This window comes from Hemiscyllium ocellatum, chromosome 39 (genome assembly GCF_020745735.1).
Source record: "Hemiscyllium ocellatum isolate sHemOce1 chromosome 39, sHemOce1.pat.X.cur, whole genome shotgun sequence".
Taxonomy (NCBI): domain Eukaryota; kingdom Metazoa; phylum Chordata; class Chondrichthyes; order Orectolobiformes; family Hemiscylliidae; genus Hemiscyllium; species Hemiscyllium ocellatum.
The window spans coordinates 780,486-800,251 of record NC_083439.1 but is presented as its reverse complement, the minus strand read 5'-3'; the positions used below and the strand labels follow the sequence as shown (position 1 = coordinate 800,251).

The following is a 19,766-nucleotide window of genomic DNA, read 5'->3' as shown; positions in this document are numbered from 1 at the left end:
ACAATGCCATTAGGGAAGGAATTCCAAGATTTTGATCTCGTGATGATGAAGGAACAGCGATATGTTTCCATGTCAGGATGGCGAGTGACTTGGAGAAGAACTTGCAGATGATAGTGTTCCCATATATCTGCTGCCCTTGTCCTTCTACATGAAAACAGTCACGGGCTTGGGAGGTGCTGTCTGAGGATCTATGATGAGTTTCTGCAGTGTATCTTGTAGATAGTACACACTGCTGCTGCTGAGTGTTGGTGGAGGAGAGCGTGAATGTTTGTGGATGTGGTGCCAATCATGCGGGTTGCTTTGTTCTGGACGGTGTCAAGCTTCTTGAGTGTTGTTGGAGCTGCACCCATCAAGGCAAGTGGGGAGTATCCCAGCACACTTCTGACTTGTGCCTTGTAGATGGTGGACAGACTTTGGGAAGTCAGGTGGTGAGTTACTCAATGCACTATTCCTACCTTCTGACCTGCTCTTGTAGTCATTGTGTTAACGTGGAGAGTCCAGTTGGGCATCTAGTTAATGTTGACGTCCAAACTCTTGATACTGGAGGATTCAGTGATGGTAACACCATTGAATGTCGAGGACCAGTGGGTAGATTGTCTCTTATTGGTGATGGTCATAGCTAGGCATTTGTAGCATGAATGTTATTTACCATGTCAGCCCAAGCCTGCATATTGTCCATATATTGTTGTATTTCAACATGGGCTGCTTGAGTATCTGAGGAGTCATGAAAGATGCTGAACATTGTGCAATCATTGACAAACATCCACATTTCTGACCTTATGCTGGAGGAAGGGTCATTGATAAAGGAGCTGAAGATGGCTGGGTGAGAACACTACCTTGAGGAACTCCTGCAGAGATGTCGTGGAACTGAGCTGACTGACTTCCAACAACCACAGGCATCTTTCTATGTGCCAGGTATGATTCCATTCACTGGAGAGTTTGCCCCTGATACCAACTGATTCCAGTTTTGCAAGTGCTCCTAGATGCCACACTCTGTTGAATACAGCCTTGATATCAATGGCTGTCACTTGCACTTCACCTCTGGAATTCAGCTCTTTTGTCCATGTTTGAATGAAGGGTGTAATGAGGTCAGGAGTGGAGTGACCCTAGAGAAGCTAAACTGGGCATTACTGAGCAGGCGCTGTTTGATAGCATTGTTGATGACACCTTCGATCACTTTACTGATAATCGAGAGTAGACTGATGGGGTGGTAATTAGCAGAGTTGAATTTGTCTGGCTATTTATGCACAGGACGTATCTGGGCAATTTTCCACATTGTCAGGTAGATGCCAATGTTGTAACTGTACTGGAAGTTCTGGAGCACAAGTCTTCAGTACTATTGCCAGAATGTTACCAGGGCCAGTAGCATTTGCAGTATCCAGTGCCTCTAATTGTTTCTTGATGTCACATGGAGTGAATTGAATTGGCTGAAGTCTGGTTTGTGTAATGCTGGGGACCATCCACTTGGCACTTCCAGCTGAAAATGCTTCAGCCTTAACTTTTACATTGATGTGCTGGTTCTTCCATCATTGAGGATGTGGATTTTTGCGGAGCCTCCTCCTCCAGTGAGTTGTTGAATATCCATCACTATTCACAACCGGACGTGGCATGACTACAGAGCTTAGAACTGATCTGTTAGTTGTGAGATCCCTTAGCTCCTGTTTGGTGATAGCTTCACCAGGTTGACACCTCATTTTTAGGTATGCCTGGTGCTGCTCCTGGCATACCCTCTTGCACTCTCCACTGAACCAGGGTTGATCCCCTGACTTGATGGTGATGGTTAAGCAGAGAGTATGGGGAGCCATGAGGTTACAGATTGTACTGAAGCACTATTCTGCCACTGTTTTTGACCCACATTGCCTTATGGATACCCAGTCTTGAATTGCTAGATCTGTTCAAAGTCTGCCGCATTTAGCGCAATGATAGTGCCGCACAACACAATGGGCAATATCCTTAATGTGAAGGTGGGACTTCGTCTCCACAAGGACTGTGTGGTGGTCACTCTTACTGATACTGTCATGGACTGATGCATCAGCAGCTGCCAGATTGTTAAGGATGAGGTCAAGTATGTTTTTCCACCTTGTTGGTTTGCTCACCACCTGCTGCAGACTCAGTCTAGCAACTACGTTCTTTAGGACCTGACCAGCTCAATTATTAGAATAACAAAATCCCTACAGCATGGAAGCAGGTCATTTGGCTAATTGAGTTCACACCAACCCTCTAAAGAGCATCCCACCCAGACCCACAAAACAGTATTTAAATTATAGGGTCCTACTTTCAATCTTTAATGTCTTCTCCAAGTACATCACAAACCATTTCAGAAAAAGTTCAAGTACTGCATTATCCATATTAGTGAGGTATAGTTGCTCTCAGCAAAGAAACACTGACATCAAGATTATATTTCAACTCATAAACACCAATTATATACAACTTTTTATGAAGCTCCAATTAAACTATTCGACAATGTTCCATTTCTGCATTGTAAATTTTGACCATCAGATCAGACATTAAATTCTCTTCTGCCAGTTCTAACTGACTATGAATCTCATTGCTGTTTTGAGCACTTGTTGTCAGCCAAAACTGTTATAAGCAATTGCACTTTCAAAATGATTCAGTTTCGATGGAGATTTGAAATCTGATAACTTTACACATAATTAATCTAGACCAAAACCTAAGTTCATATTTCCCATTATTGTTATAAGTGATACTAAGGTTCTAGAAAATTAAAATCTTTACCTTTCTGAAGTCAGCCGAATGCGTTCTTCACTCCCAGAATGAAAACGATCCTCTTTCTCATGGAAGTACTTCTCCACACATTGCTCTTCAAAGTCATGCAATTTTTTCTGATCATCCTCACTTACAAACAGTTCTGAAATAAACAGGTTTTGGCAGATTAGGTCTGTAGGATTTCCAAAGTTAAATACAAATTCTGACTTTGAAGTAGCAGAACTTTTAATTTAGAAGTCTTCAAAATTCAATGCTATTTGAATTGGAGACCTTGTCAACAAATTTAGAATGCTAGCCTTAATTGAAGGTTAGCTCCAAAATCTCATGCTTCCAAATAAACCTGTTGGACTATAATCTGGTGTTGTGTGATTTTTAACTTTGATGGTTGGAGTTAGTAATTAAAAAGTTTGTTTCTCTACCTGTGCCTTTGTCTGTGAGAGAGAGAGAAGCAGGAAAAACTCCAAACTTCAAATTAAAAACAAAATTTTGCTGACAAGGGATTTTGAGCAAGGCAGTGTGACCAGTCCATATCCAACACTGCAAGAACAACTAAATAGGCAACAAAGCAAAACAAACAGTAAAACTGTGCCAGGATTTATTATACGAGCCCGAGGTACCTTAGGTAAATTGTCGAAATTATTGTACTCCCAGAATATTAAATAACGACACCAACAAAGTTTGTAATAAAACACAAACACCAACTTCTGCAAGATTCAGAAGATCATCCTTACTTGGGCCTCCTTGCCCTCGATCATGTTTTCTTCCTCTTCGGCAAACACGAGAGATCAATAAAGCGAAGTGACTGAGAATGATGAGGGGTGGTGGGAGAACAGGTTTTTCATGATATGCCATGATAAAGTGGTACCGTTGATATTTCCACACAATGTTTGAAATGGCCTTCACTTGGAAATACACATTGCTGAAAAACAAGAAAATAAATTATTTTCCACAACTTACTGTAATTTTCCACATTACAAGTTAAGGCTATTTAAATATCTGAGATGTTTATGATCAGAAAGCATTTGGAAAAGTTTAATGGAACATGATTCCAAAAGCAGCTCCTTGTCATTAAAAGGGTTAAATCTTAGGTCATGTTCAAATCTGAAGTAAATGTTAGTTTTAGTTTATGGACCCCAAAACCAGATGCTGCCTTCCCCTCTCCTCACATAAATGGTGCCTGTGCCTTCGGCTGCTAGTTCCAACTATTTGAAATTCTACCACATTGTTCGAGAATTTTCTTAAATTCATCCATTTGATCAAGCTTTAGTCAACCAAACTGATCTCTCATTTATTGATTTGGCTGTCATTTTTGCTAAACCTTGGGTTTTTTAACCCAAAAGTAAAGATCAGTTTGTATTGCGCCGAAGTTTGCAGTTCATCAAGCAGCTGTTCCCATGTCATAACAAAACATTTCAGACACACATGAAACATGGACAGTGAAGGAGATGGGACCAAAAACTTAGTCAAACAAGGGCCATGTGAGTATGTGTTGAAGAGGTAGAAAGATAAAGGCATTTCCGAAGGATATGAGAGGGAATAGAACCATGGCAACTGAAACATGGTTGCCAATGGCAGGCTGCAGGAATAGGAGCTGGAGGAGGCCGTTTGGCTGTTTGAGGACTCTGCCATTCAACAAGATCATGCTAACCCTGCGCTTCAAATCCATCAAAATCATATCCCTCAACACCCTTAACCTAAAATAAATCATTCCGTCTCCTGAACATACTAAATTAATTTCAACAACACTCTCGAATAGTGAATTTTGAAGGTTCACAACCATTTGAGTGAAGAAATTTCTAAAACAAATATCAAAGGCCTGCCTATTGGCTGTGGTGGTTCTGCTACAAGGAGGGAGGAGCGTTTCTGATTATGCAACACATCCACATTGTAATGGGAGTGAGCAAAGGTAGACATGCAAATTCACAGGAGAAAGAAATTACATCAGAATGCACAGATTTTTATTATGGATGGAAGAAAGTACTCACTTAAAAAATGCAATTAGAAGATTCACCATGAGGATATACTGTACAAAGAGGTAGACAGCTTGTAAAAATGGCGTTATCCATGATCCAATGACACAACGCTGCTTTGCACCATCTTCAGTGTTATTGGCACAGGCTTTATGAAAAGAGAGAATGATCAATAAAGTGTTTTATGGAGAGATTCCTGACATTTTAATAAGAGCAATCTTTCAAACAATTCAAGAGGCAGATGGCTATATGGACTGTTGTGAGATTTATAATTGCGCACTTCAAAACAAATTGCAAGGAATACATCTTCTTACCATCATTATATTCTTTACTGCGGAGATGAGGTCAATTACAGTTTTAGGTGACAAAATAATACTGAACATTACCCAACATTCAGTGTAATAAATCAGATTAACAAAAGTTTTTATCTCTAAAACTTTTTTACAAGGACTAGTCAGAGAACTTAGACTCTTAGGTGGAAAGCTTTGGACTAAGTCCTTGAGTGATGGATACCCTATGTCAGGGGTGGGAATGAAGTGCATTAAGCCTGAGACTGCCATCTACCCAGGATTTCCGTTGAATGGTGGTAGAGCCCCAAATGCAAGCTGCACTACAGTTTGTGATAATATGATGATTGTCTCGATGCATTCCCAGGTTTGTGTGAACTTAGACCATATGGATACAGATACACATCCTGAAGCATTTGGGTCCCAAGAGGTGAAGTAGTTCCAAGTCCTCTGAACCACCTGGATACATGTTCAGTGACAGTGAAATTAGTATTGCTTCATTATCCACCTTGCTTGAATATTGCAGGAAACAAAGTCCAGCTGTTCTTTATGCACACAATGAACTAACTGAGAAAACCTGTAAAGTTTGATGTCTTGAACCATCTTGCATTTTTCATTCATGTGGGCTACCCCTAATTACCCTTAGATTAAATACTGGACTGTTTTGAAGTATGAAATTTCATGGATCAGCACAAAAGGTTGAACCGCAAAAGCACAACTAGCATAAAATTATTATTTGCGTGCCTTTGCCTTGAATGCTAATGCCTTTGGTCATTTTTTAAAACTCTGCTCACTCTAGAATTATTTTTCATTGTTACTTTGGACTGAATATTACCATCAGGTTCACGTTCTGGCCTAGGAGAATTTGTGTAATGACTATTTTTTAATTAAGTTGTTGATTTAATTTATCTCATGTCATTATCAGTTTGCTGAGAAATGTACACAACCCTGGAGAGCATGTTTATTGATGTTACATTAACGCACATCTAAGAAGAGATTTCACACTTTGCGCCAATTTGTTGGCAATAAGAGGTTCATTGGAAGGATCAAAGACAAGTTAGCGGAAAATAAGTTAACAGACTCAATGATTCTTGTTCTTGGAGCTTTACAAGACCCAACAATATGAGACTATGTTTGGCATGAAGCATCTATGGTATCACAATATTTTGATACACCTGCTTGGCATGTTGCCTCCATTATTTCTTTTAGGACAAGTTACATTGAGTGGAGAATTTTGAAGATGGAGATTATTCCTGCACATTTCCAGATATTCAGATATTGTCAAAAGGTTACTTACGATCAATTTCATATGCATATACTTCACCATATATCATCCAATAAGGCTGGAAGACTATATCTCTAGCTAGTTCCCAGGATGCAGACTCGGCTGGGTAAAGGATTGCTTTCCTTGGAACGCCAAAGCTGAGTAAGACCACTGCCATAATAACCACAATATAAAACATGTTTGCCACCTAGAATTCAAGAGATTAAAAAAATCAAAGTTCAAAATAATTGTGCAAAAGCATGGTAATGGTAACTGATACTATTACATTGCAAAAATGCTGAATGATACCAATCACTAAAAGATGCATGTAATATAAAATTCTTTGTAAAAAATATAATTAACTTGAGTTTTTATTTTAAAATAATATTAAAGTTTATGTTAGTATAAACTTTGCTTCTCCCCTTTTTGATGTTCTTGCATCAAAGTACACTCAGGATCATCTTTGGTGCCATTTTCTAATCAGCAACTGCACATGTAACTTTCCTCTTTCTTTTCTCTCTCCATTACAGTCAATACTTTCCTCCACTATGGAAGGATTGAAGGTGGCAATTCACTTTGGGGAATGACAAATATCTCACTATTCTTGTGGCATATATCCCATTAAATGAGATGAGGTCTTCAAGTTAAAAAAGTGAATTATTTCAGCGAATTGTAAAGTTCAAATTTCAAAAAGATATAATTTAGGATTGCAAGCCTTTCTCTCAGTCAAGTTCTAGAACTTATCTGCGACTCTTGCAATCGATCTAAAATTAAAAAGCAATTGTTGCAATGCTACCACATATCTCCAAAATTCTTAAGGTTTGCGAAAATACACTCCAATATAGTATTGACTCTCGATATCTTAGAGTAAAAAGATCCACATCAGATTAGATTAGATTACTTACAGTGTGGAAACAGGCCCTTCGGCCCAACAAGTCCACACCGACCCACCGAAGCGCAACCCATCCATACCCCTACATTTACCCCTTACCTAACACTACGGGCAATTTAACATGGCCAATTCACCTGACCTGCACATCTTTGGACTGTGGGAGGAAACCGGAGCACCCGGAGGAAACCCACGCAGACACAGGGAGAACGTGAAAACTCCACACAGTCAGTCGCCTGAGACGGGAATTGAACCCAGGTCTCAGGCGTTGTGAGGCAGCAGTGCTAACCACTGTGCCACCCACATCAATATTTTAATTATTAGAAAAAAGAACAAACCTATTAAAATCCAATATCACATAACATGAACATCTTTGCTGCATTATAAAGAATAATTACAATAGAACTCACACCTTCACATTTGAAAGACAAAAATACAAAGCGAATCATTCAAGTTTCCAGGTGATTCACTTACCATTTTACCTATCATTGTGACATATGGCCCTGCATGCTGATTGACGGCTAGGAAATCCAAAAGTCGCACATACCAAAATATAATATTGAGGCAGTACATTATCCGCCCAGCAGTCATCACTTGCTTAGTTCCAAATCTTAGCCCCAAACCAACAAAAAACAAGACAATTGCGAGCGTGTCAGTGATGTTGAAATAGTCACTGAAATAAACTTTGATCTTCTGACTTATCTTTCCAGCTTCTGACATGAAGATCTAGACAAACAAAAATTAACAAAATGATAACAATTGCATCAATGAATCAACATCCAACAGATTATGACACAAGGCTATCATATACCTGAAAACTTCTAATGAACACAAATGATTAATTAATTCATGCAGAGCGTGAAATACCAAAATATTACTCCTTAAGGAGCAATGGACCAAAATCCATGATAGAGACTGGGGGAGGAATGCTGGGGAACATGGATAAAAGTGGTAAACAAACCAAGTTTTCAAAAGAGTACTTTTGATGGCATGGAAAGTGACCTAGGAAGCGACTTTGAGGATCAAGGTACAGCAATATATTGACCAGTTCCTCATGGTAATGGGGCAAAAGGAATAAGCCAGTGCCAGGGTGATGGACATTGGCTCTGCCTGGGAAAATGTCCCATAAAGGATAAGGACAAATAACATATAGGCAGCACTGTGATGGAAAGTGTCATCCACAGTGCTATCGAGCTGTACATAATAATAATCTGCTCACCAACGCTTAATCTTGGATTTACCAGACCCACTCAACTCTTTTACAGGTTCAGATGAAAGTGAGGACTGGTGATGATGGAGATCAGAATTGACAGTGTGGTGCTGGAAAAGCACAGCAGGTCAGGCATCATTCGAGGAGAAGAATAGAGACATTTTGGGCAAAAGCTCTTCCTGACGAAGGGCTTATGCCCGAAATGTCGATTCTCCTGCTCCTCAGATGCTGCCTGACCTACTGTGCTTTTCCAGTACCACACTCTCAACTCATTACAGGTTCAAAGAAGCACAGAAGAGCCTAACTCCACCAATGATGTGAGCTTTCATAGTGCGTGGTAATGAGGAAACATAGCAAAACTGGAGAGGGGGGTCTCCACTGGCTGGAGTCACCTAGTACAAAAGATGATGGGAATGCTTTGTTGGAGGTCAGTTATCTCAGTTTCAGGACATCAGTAAAGAAGATCCTCAGTGCAGTGCCTGAGGTCCAACTATCTTCAGCAGCTTCCTTTGGACAGCATCGAAGCTTGGGCTGACACATGCCAGGCAATGACCATATTGAAAATAAGAGAATTTAAACATTGTCCCTTGACATTCAATGGCCTTAGCATCACTGAATCTCCCAAAACAATGTCATGGGAGTTACCACTGACCAGAAACTGAACTGGAGCGGCCATGTGAGTACTGTGGCTAAAACGTTCAAGTCACAGATTAGGAATCTTGCAGCGAGTAACTCACCTCCTGATTCCCCCAAGTCCACCCACAATATACAATGTCAGGACTGTGATGAAATACTCTCCACTTGCTTGGATGAGTTCAGCTTCAGAAACACACAAGCTTAAAACCATTCAGAACCAAGCAACCCACATGACTATCACACCCAACATTTTCAACAGTCACTCCCTCCACTACCCCTGCAAGTGGTAGCAGTTTGTCCTATCAACAGTGTGCACTATAACAACTCATCAAGGTTCCTCCAACAGCAACTTCCAAACCTGCATCCTATACTAATTGGAATGACAAGGGCAGCAGATTCACACCCTCAAAGTCTCTTCCAAGTCATTCACCTTCCATACATGGAAATAACTTGGTTGTTCCTCACCATCTCTGCATCCTGAAAGGTCTGTGGGCATGCCAGTAACAGGTGGACTGCAGTGGTTCAAGACAGGTCAACATCACCTTCTCAAGGGCAATTAAGGATGGATGATAAATGCTGGCCTAGTCTGTGAAACCCACAATAAATAGAGAGCAAGAATTGATTTGAGGGGAAGTGAACAAGAAAATTTATGGGAGGACAAGGAGATGAGTGATTAGGACTTGTTAGGCAAAGGTTTCAGGCAATGAGGGAGTCAGTATCAGAGACAGCAACCCAACAAGGTAGGGGCAATGATGCAGTACAGTGGTCTTAGCACTAGAATAGATCAAATTTTAAAAGAGCACCAAGATGCTGACTAATGCATTCAGCCTGACTGGGTAATCAGTGAAGTTCAAAGAGCTATTGTGAGAACTGGACAGACAAGAGGCTCCTTGATCAAATGATTTTTTTAAAAAACAGACACAATATTTTGTTGATTGTGCACATTTTTAAGCTGTGACAATTCCAGGTTGTTTTTTAAAAGAATAATCCTCACCTCTCTAATTTTCTCGATGGCTAAGGTAAAAATGAAGGAAATCACAATCCATTCTTGCACTGACGGTAAATTCTCCATTTCCACCAGAACAACATAGGTGTACAGCATGAGAAATCCCAAATATGCCAACTGCAAAGGAAACAGATTTAATCTTAGAGAAAGAGATTAATGACTTCAAAGTTTTGAATAGTGACAGATCCTCATTCTTCAGTACTTGACTCTTCAGTTGTAGTATTACCATAGTAAAGAGTGAAGCTTTATGCTGAGAACTTTTACTTTTAGTTTCACCTCTCATGGTTTCTTAGTTAATCTTTGTGAGACAATGTGTGCTACTTTCCATTGTCATAGAGGAACATTTCAATAAATCTTGTCTGAAGTATTTTTATCCTCAACAACAGGGAACATTCACTTTCATGAAAAGGAATTACAAATGGAATTTGATTGCAGTTGTGTACTTTAGGTCACAGCAATGATCTTTTGCTCCCTAATCAATGCAAATATAATAATTAAATCGAAGCCAGCAGCCCAAATATTTTGTATTCTGATCATTGTAAGATTTGATGTAAATTGGGATATGCCCACCAGACACTGCACAAATTCTGACATTAGCACATTCGCTGAAATTGCCCAAATTGAAATTTTCAATGGGCTGGTTTCTGCTATTTGTGACTCTTCATACAACCTGGACCAGCCAAGTTGTATTTATTCACATACTTATCCAGGAAACTTCAAGCTGGTTAATACCTGGTCTAACACAGTGGTTAGTCATTGCAACTGTACAGAGCACCACAACCAAATCAACCACTGTCCCCCCAACCCAAACAGAGTACCTCACACTTCCCCAAATCCTCAGCTTCCCACAATGACTCCAGCCAGTCCCACACCCTCTCTGGAGCAGCCATTCAGTGTTTCACCAAATGACCTGGAGCTATGGGAATACAGCAGCTGCTGCAGCAAAAAGGGTGCACATCCTCTCTTTTTACTATTCTATGATTGTTGGGTATACCCTGGAAAGGCTGCATTGATGTATTTCTGCTTCAGCAAGGATTAGAAGTCCTGCTGGAAAATGGTCAGATCCTTTGGGTACAGAAAACTTCGAGTAATACAATCAGACAGTATATAGCAGAAGTGCAGTCCTTACCAACACTAATTCTCATATTCCCCTTTTATGGTAGTTTGAGCAGAATAAAGAGACCATCACACTTAAATCCTCACTTAATCACTCCTTTATGGTTCAATGGATACGGCAAATTTACTTATCCTACTTCTGTTTTATGAATCAATCACCTTCAGGTATCTCTTAACAGGTACCAACATTATGTCCTAGAACTCTGATTTTGCATTTTGGATTCAACGTTTCAAACAAAGATGGTTACTCAAAATAAACTTGCATAAGACAGAGGCACTTCAGAGGACTTTGTTGGATCTGAATTCACATCCAGGTCCTATGATGTTGAAACACATTTCAAACTTAAGACATCAGCCAGCATCCCTTTTATTTTTGAGATCAGCTCTTCGCTCAAAGCTATTTTTCACATCAATAACTGTAATAGTTGAAGCTTGCTTCCAGCTTCCTAAGGTTAAAATAGCTGTGCATGTATAACCCAAGTCAATTAGGGGGGCTTTGAGATAAACAGCTTTAATTTCTTCATTGAACTCTGCTAAGGCAGATCAGGTATATTGTTTCTTTTGCTTTACTCACTTACTGTGTTAAACCAAAACTTTGCAATGGGTGCATGGTAGAAAGAGTAAAATTTTCTAGTAAGAGGCAGCCTCCTTGGTTTAATGTGAACTGTATCCTCATGTTTCACTTCATGGTCATAGATTCCTTCTTCTTTGAAGACTTCCTGTGTAATATCAAGCAGAATAAAGTTCCAGAATTATGCTGCAAGACAAGTTGGTCCAGTATACAGAGAACATAACATGAGCCTTAGATTCTAGGAGATGCAGAAGGTATTATGAAAAGATAAAGTATGGAAGAACAATTTTAGCATCATTAAGTGTGACCATGAACAGTGTCAGAAGCATGTCCCATTTCTTGAAAACACAATGACATGCATAAAGTGCGACTATTGCTTCAGATATTAAAAACTGCTGATCTGAACAGTTTAACAAGTTAATTTGTATTTTACAGATTAAGGTAGTCCAGGATAACTTAGTTTCATAAAATTTTATATTTATCTTGTGTAGGCGATAAAATGCCTGTCATTTCTGCTGTAACATACAAACATATGAATGGAGTACAGATCCCAATCATAAACAGACCTTGTACATTACTAACCCCAACACCTTTCACCCTTCCCAATCAAACACTTACACCTTAGTTTACATTGATTTACCTATATTCACTCACAATAATGTGGAGCTCAGGCGGCCAGTAATGCCATGTAGATTTGCGTAGAATGACTGATCCTATTGCAGAAATCAAGTTTGAGCAGGTTTCTTTGGAGGAAACAGAGTTGAAAACACGACCTTATCTGGTAGGCAAAAACTTATATAGGGGATCAAAGAAATCAGACACCACTTTGACTTCAACTCCCCAAAGCAGATGCTTTGCATTATAAGGAGTCAAATACTGCTGTGTCATTTTACTATTTTTGGTTTGAAATGGTAAGAAAAAATACAATCACTGTTCCACCAACCAACCAGACTGAACTAGTTTCATTATTTTTGTCTTATATGCTGTATGTAATTGTTTATGTCTGTACAAACATATACAGAACTTAATTTTTGTTTTTCTGAAACAAGTGCTTTAAGATCACATTCTTAATTTTTATTTTCCCAATGACCCAGATATTTACATCGTTTTCCCGTCATAGTAGTCAAACTGCAAGTACAGATCTCACTGTTCTCAAGTATCTAATCTTTGAAGGTGGATGCTGCACAGAAAACACGCTTTTCAAAGTCAGTTCAGTTATTCATTGGAAAACAAATACATAATTGTAAAGGTTGATCAAAAATGGAACATTATCTTGTGCCAGTGTAATTTCAGACTATAGCTATGAATTGAAATGATCAGTGCAAGGTCTTCCTGAGAGAACAGAATGAATAGTACAAATTAATGAGTGGTGACATATACAGTAACAAAGTTGCAATATTGAGCTCATGGAAAATAACAGGCATAAACTGTACAAAAAGCAGAAAAAGCTAGAACCCTACATGAAAGAAATCAGTAAAAGGATGAAACTTTTAGGAATGAGAAGACCACAATGATGGATATTTAGCATTTAAACCAGATTGTTCTGATGGTTGTTTGAGTATGTAATTTTATACATACATCCAAAATTTATTGCCAGATCAGAGACTTCAGAGTTAAACTCCATATGCCGAAAAGAATTGGAAGGCCATTTAGCCACTCAAGCCTGCTCCACCATTTCAGCAGGTAAAGGCCGACTTCAGTGTGGCCTCAACTTTCTGTCTGCCCCACAGTTACCTTTGACTCCCATGTCAGTTAAGCGTCAATCCAACTCAGTCTGACCCTGTCTGCACTGCACTCTGGGGGGAAAAAAACCTGACTCACTCAACTCTGTCTTAAATAGGAGATCCTTTTTTTTAAACTCTCTCCTACAAGGGTAAACATCCTCCCAGGACTCCCTCTGTCAAGTGTCCTCAGGATCCAGAAAGACCAATTGTTTTGTTAGTACACTGAGTAATTCTGAGACACAGTCACCTAAGAACTGAGACAGAAATACGGTATAGGAAAGGAAAGCAAGCAGTCAAATACAGCAAGCTCTGGTATAATGCGACAGTTATGTTCATCTGCAACCTCACACAATAAGAAACCGCACTATGGAAAACTACTATAGAAAATTGTGCAGTAGAAAATTACTATAGAAAATTGCTACAGCCGTTCAATAGGAAGTTTGCATTATCCAAACAGCATCCGCAGTTCGTCAATCACGTTATAAGCCAATTTGCGCCAATGAAACATGCGTTATATCAGAACAATCCATAAATTGTTCAACGCTGACTCAAACAGAAGAAAATCCTATTTGGTACACTTGCAGCATCAAAAATTAATCAGTGCATTTTGCTCCCTGTGGTGCCCTGTCAAGTTGATTAGATTTTACAAGTAATTTTCAGACAGCATTCTCTGAAATGGAAGTTGCAAAAATGAAGCTCTAATGATGGATCATTGATCTGAAGCATTAGTACTGTTTCTGTATAAACATTGCCAGCAATTTCTGTTGTTATTTATTTTTGGTTAATTGGTTAACTATTTTCACCAACAGTTCGCGGACTACGATGTTGGCTGTAAATTTCCAGTCTGGGTCAGAATCCCTATTTCCAACTCAGATCAGTTAAGAATGTGATTCACTTACTTTTGGCCTTTGCTCAATGCAGAATTAATCACAACAGATGCAACCATGCAAACAGCACTGTCACAGAAAACACAGCCCCTTCTTGTAGTAAGTACCTGCCATATTCCAGCAAAATAAAAAGTGTAAATGTCCCATACCCACTTTGACAGAATCAAGGTTGTAAGGTAAGTGGGTGAGAGGGGTGGGTTAGACGTAGGGGGTCCATTTACTATTTTACCAAGAGTAAGAGTAGCTTTTAATCCTGTAATGTTCCTCAGAAATATATTAACACAGGGCACCTGATCCCTCTGATATCTCCAATACTAACAACAACTTGGGAACATTTTCGGAGGGTTTTGGGTAATTGGCCACCTGAAGATTAAATTACTGGGAAATTACTACATAGTCAGTGCATTGGGACTCCCCAAGAATTAGTTCATGGAATGTGGGCATGGCTAGATAGGTCATCATTTACTACCCACCTGTAATTGTCTGAAAAGTAGTTAAGAGTCAACCAAATTGCAGTGGGTCTGGATTCACACGTAGGCCAGACCAGGCAAGGACAACAGATTTTGTTCCCTCAAGGACATTAGTAAATATTATGGGTTTTTATGACAATGGTTTCATGGTCATTATTAGAATACCCTTTTATGCCAGATTGTTATTACATTCAAATTTCACCATCTGTCTGGTTAAGATGAGAATTCACGTCCTATTCCATTAGCCTGAGGTTTTAGATTACTAGCTAAGGTGTCATAATCACTCCAGCACCGCCTCTCCCTTTAAGAGTTCAGAATCATCATGTATAATCTATTCTTATGGACTCTATTAGAAGCAATCTTACCATTGAGATTTGATCAATTGGGCTCTGAAAATTATGTTCACTGTCTTCCATGTTCATTTGATGAGCATCTTCAGTTTGAGGAATATGAGACATTTCAGCCTTAGTTTTAAATTCCAGCATGAGAATAGCAGGAGGGAACAGAATACTAAGAATAACCTGAACAAAACATAAATGCATTGAGTGAGTCAATTTCAACATGGTTGGATACTTCAAACAATTTTCTGTGAAATTTGTCCTGATCTTAGTTGCTCTCAAACAAAAGGAGACCATTGAGGTCCCAGCTTCTTGGCCCCAACCGTCTCCTTTTCACTACATTCCCTCAACACCCCCATTCCATACTAGGATGGTATAAAATAATTTCCACTTCTTTCCTGAATAGAGGCCGAACCAAGTCCCATTTCTCTTACCTTCGTCCATCTGCTTGAAATTGTTCTCACATTAAATAATTTCTGATTAACTACACTTAATACCTGCAAAGAAGTTAATCTGAAGGTTCTCCAACTGGATGAAACCATGGATGAACAGGAAGACCCACTGCCTACTTAAGTCCAAGTCCGATGACTATGGCCATAACAGGAAATCCAGATATGATCATCATTAGAGATGCCAAGAGGCAATAACAGACTAAACTAGGGATCCCAACTAACCATACAGAATCATAGTGTCATAGAAAAGTACAGAATGGAAACCAAGCCTTCAGTCCAACTCATCCAGTTGACCAGATATTAATTAATCTAGTCCCATTTGCCATATCCCTTTAAACCCTTCCTAATCATATACCTATCCAGGTGCCTTTTAAATGTAGTTGTACCAACCTCCACCACTTCCTCTGGCAGCTCATTCCATACACGCACCATCCTCTGCATGAAAACATTGCCCCTTAGGTCCCTTTTAAATCTTTCCCCTCTCACCCTAAACTATGCCCATTATTCTGGACTCGCCCACCCCAGGGAAAAGACCTTGTCTATTTATCCTATGCATACCCTTCATGATTTTATGAACCTTGGTATGGTCACCCCCTCACCCACCCCAGCCTACAGCTCAAAAACTCCAACCCTGGCAACATCTTTGTTAATCTTTTCTGGACCCTTGCAAGTTTCACATCCTTCCAATAGGAAGAACAGAATTGTACACAATATTCCAAAGTGGCCTAACCAATGTCCTGTACAGTTGCATCATGACCCCCCAACTCCTGTACTCAATGCTCCAACCAACGAAGAAAAACACACCAAACGCAACCTTCACTATCCTAACTATCTGCGACTCTACTTTCAAGGAGCTATGAACCTGCATTCCAAGCTCTCTGCACTCAGCAACACTCCTCAGGACATTAAGTGTATAAGTCCTGTCCTGATATTCCTTTCCAAAATGCAGCACGTCACATTTATCTAAATTAAACTTCATCTTCCCATTCCTCAGCCCATTGGCCCATCTCACCCATATCCTGTTGTAGTCTGAGGTAACCTCCTTTGCTGTCTACTACATCTACAGTTTTAATGTCATCTGCAAACTTACTAACCATACCGCTTCCGTTCACATCCAAATCATTTATATAAATTACGAAAAGCAGTGGACCCAGCATCGATCCTTGTGGCACACCACTGGTCACAGGCCTCTAGTCTGAAAAACAACCCTTCAGCACCTCCACCTTCTATCTTCATGCCAGTTCTGTACCCAAATGGCTAGTTCTCCCTGTATTCCATGAGATCTAAACAGTCTCCCATGGGGAACCTTGTCCAACGCCTTACTGAAGTCCATATAGATCACATCTACCTCTCTGTCCTCATCAATCCTCTTTGTTACTTCTTCAAAAAACTCAATCAAGTTTGTGACACATGAATTCCCACGCACAAAGCCATGTTGGCTATCCCTAATCAGCCCTTGCTTTCCAAATACATGCACATCCTGTCCCTCAGGATTCCCTCCAACAATTTGCCCACCACTGACGTCAGGCTCACTGGCCCTATTGTTCCCTGGCTTGACCTTACCACCCTTCTTAAACAGTGGCACCACATTAACTAACCTCCAGTCTTCCGGCACCTCACCCGTGACTATAGATGATACAATATCCCAGCAAGAGGCTCAGAAATCACTTCTCTAGCTTCCCACAGAGTGCTCGTGTATACCTGATCAAGTCCTGGGGATTTATCCACTTTTAGGCGTTTCAAGAAATCCAGCACTTCCTCCTCTGTAATATGGACATTTTGCAAGATGTCACCATCTATTTCCTTATATTCTATATCTTCCATATCCTTTGCCACAGTAAATACCGATGTAAAATACTCGTTTAGTATCTCCCCCATTTTCTGCGGCTCCACATAAAGGCCGCCTTGTTTATCTTTGAGGGGCCCTATTCTCTCCCTGGTTACCCTTTTGTCTTAATATATTTTTAAAAACTTTTTGGATTTTCCTTAATTCTATTTGTCAAAGCTATCTCATGTCCCCTTTTTGCCCTCCTGATTTCCCTCTTAAGTACACTCCTACTGCTTTATACTCTAAGGATTCACTCGATCTATCCTGTCTATACATTACATATGCTTCCTTCTTTTTCTTAACCAAATCCTCAATTTCTTTAGTCATCCAACATTCCCCATCCCTACCAGCCTTTCCTTTCACCCTGACAGGAATATACTTTCTCTGGATTCTCATTACCTCATTTCTGAAGGCTTCCCATTTTCCAGCCGTCCCTTCACCTGCGAACATTTGCCCCTAATCAGTTTTTGAAAGTTCTTGCCTAATACTGTCAAAATTGGCCTTTCTCAAATTTAGAACTTAAACTTTTAGATCTCGTCTATCCTTTTCAATCACTATTTCAAATCTAATAGAATTATGGTTGCTGGCCCCAAAGTGCTCCCCCACTGACCCCTCAGTCACCTGTCCTGCCTTATTTCCCCAAGATAAGGCCAAATTTTGCATCTTCTCTAGTAAGTACATCCACATACTGAATCAGAAAATTGTCTTGTACACACTTAACAAATTCCTCTCCATCTAAACCCTTAACACTATGGCAGTCCCAGTCCATGTTTGGAAAGTTAAAAACTCTTATCATAACCACCCTATTTTTTTCTTACAGATAACTGAGATCTCCTTAGAAATGTGCTTCTCAATTTCCTGCTTTTGTTTGGGGGGGGGGGGGGGGGGGGGGGGGGTTATACTACAATCCCATTCTTATTTCTCAGTTCCACCCAAATAACTTCCTTGGATGTATTCCCACGTATATCCTCCCTAAGTACAGTAGTAATGCTATCTTTTATCAAAAATGCCACTCCCCCTCCTCTCTTGCCTTCCTTTCCATCATTTATAGCCTGCAACATTAAGCTGCCAGTCCTGCCCATCCCTGAGCCATGTTTCTGTAATTGCTATGATATCCCAGTCCCATGTTCCTAACCATACCCTGAGTTCATCTGTCTTCCCTGTTCGGCCTCTGGCACTGAAATAAATGCAGTTTTGTTGATCAGTCCTACCTTGTTCTCTGCTTTGTTCCTGCCTGCCCTGACTGCTTGACTCATTCCTTTTCCCAACTGTACCAGTCTCAGACTGATTTTTTCCTGAGTATCTCCCTGGGTTTCCACCCTCCCCCACCTTACTCGTTTAAATCTACCAGGGCAGCTCAAGCAAATCTCCACGTCAGTATATTACTCCCCTTCCAATTAAGGTGCAATGTGCCCCTCCTGTACAGGTCACTTCTTCCCCAGAAGAGATTCCAATAATCCAAAAATGTGAACCCTTCTCCCCTGCACCAGCTTCTCAGTCATGCATTCATTTGCTCGATCCTCCTATTCTTACCCTCTCTAGCTCATGGCACTGGTAGTAGTCCAGAAATTCCTGCCTAACTTCCTATCTTCTCCCTTCAGAATTTCATTCTTTTTCTTTGTTATATCATTAGTTCCAATGTATACATCAACTGCCGGCTCACACTCCTTTGAGAATACTCTGCACTCTCTGAGATACCCTTGATTCTGACACCAGGGAGGCAACACACCATTCTGACTTCTTGCTGTCAGATGCAGAAATGTCTGTCTGACTAGAGAAAGTCCCCTACCACAACAGATCACTTGGACTCTGATACACCTCTTGTTACATTAGAGCCAGTCTCGATACCAGAAACTTGACTATGCATACTACATTCCCCTGAGAGTCCATCACCCCCTACATTTTCCAAAACAGCATACTTCTTTGAGATGGGGATAGTGTCAGGAGACTCTTGCACCACCTGCCTATCCCTCCCACCTTTCCTGGAAGTAACCCATCTACCTGACTGTATCTATGGGTTTTCATCCCTTCATATAACTGCCATCCATTATACCCCCTAGCTCCTGTAAATTCCTCACCACCACTAACTGACACTCCAACCAATTTGATTTGTGGCAAGGCCTATACGACATAATAGGTTACAAAGCAAAGCAGAATAGAATAGCAGACAAAAATACATCCCTCACTGTTGTGCTCAATGCACTTTACACTCATTTCAAATATAAGGTCAGTGAAACAGTGTTGCCTGCTCCAACAGCCTTAGATCCACCTATTCCCTCAGTCACTGCTGCAGACATCAGATCAGCCTGAGTGTGTACCCACGGAAAGCAACCAACCCAGAGGGAGTCCCTGGCTGTGCACTCAGATCCTGGGCATACAAGCTGGCAGGTG

At 40.3% G+C, this 19,766-nt stretch overlaps 1 protein-coding gene across 2 annotated transcripts in view; it reads right to left on the bottom strand.

Moving 5' to 3' along the window:
- Positions 1 to 19,766, bottom strand: part of trpm7 (transient receptor potential cation channel, subfamily M, member 7) — a 181,894-nt gene that overhangs the window by 50,533 nt on the left and 111,595 nt on the right. For both annotated transcript variants that reach the window (XM_060853075.1, XM_060853076.1), the window contains exons 18-25: positions 15,123 to 15,278; positions 11,684 to 11,824; positions 9,978 to 10,106; positions 7,612 to 7,863; positions 6,282 to 6,456; positions 4,713 to 4,845; positions 3,459 to 3,646; positions 2,737 to 2,869 (exon numbers count right to left, since the gene is read on the bottom strand). In XM_060853075.1, coding sequence (XP_060709058.1) covers positions 2,737 to 2,869; positions 3,459 to 3,646; positions 4,713 to 4,845; positions 6,282 to 6,456; positions 7,612 to 7,863; positions 9,978 to 10,106; positions 11,684 to 11,824; positions 15,123 to 15,278 — 1,307 coding nt within the window. The remainder of the gene's footprint in view (positions 1 to 2,736; positions 2,870 to 3,458; positions 3,647 to 4,712; positions 4,846 to 6,281; positions 6,457 to 7,611; positions 7,864 to 9,977; positions 10,107 to 11,683; positions 11,825 to 15,122; positions 15,279 to 19,766) is intronic.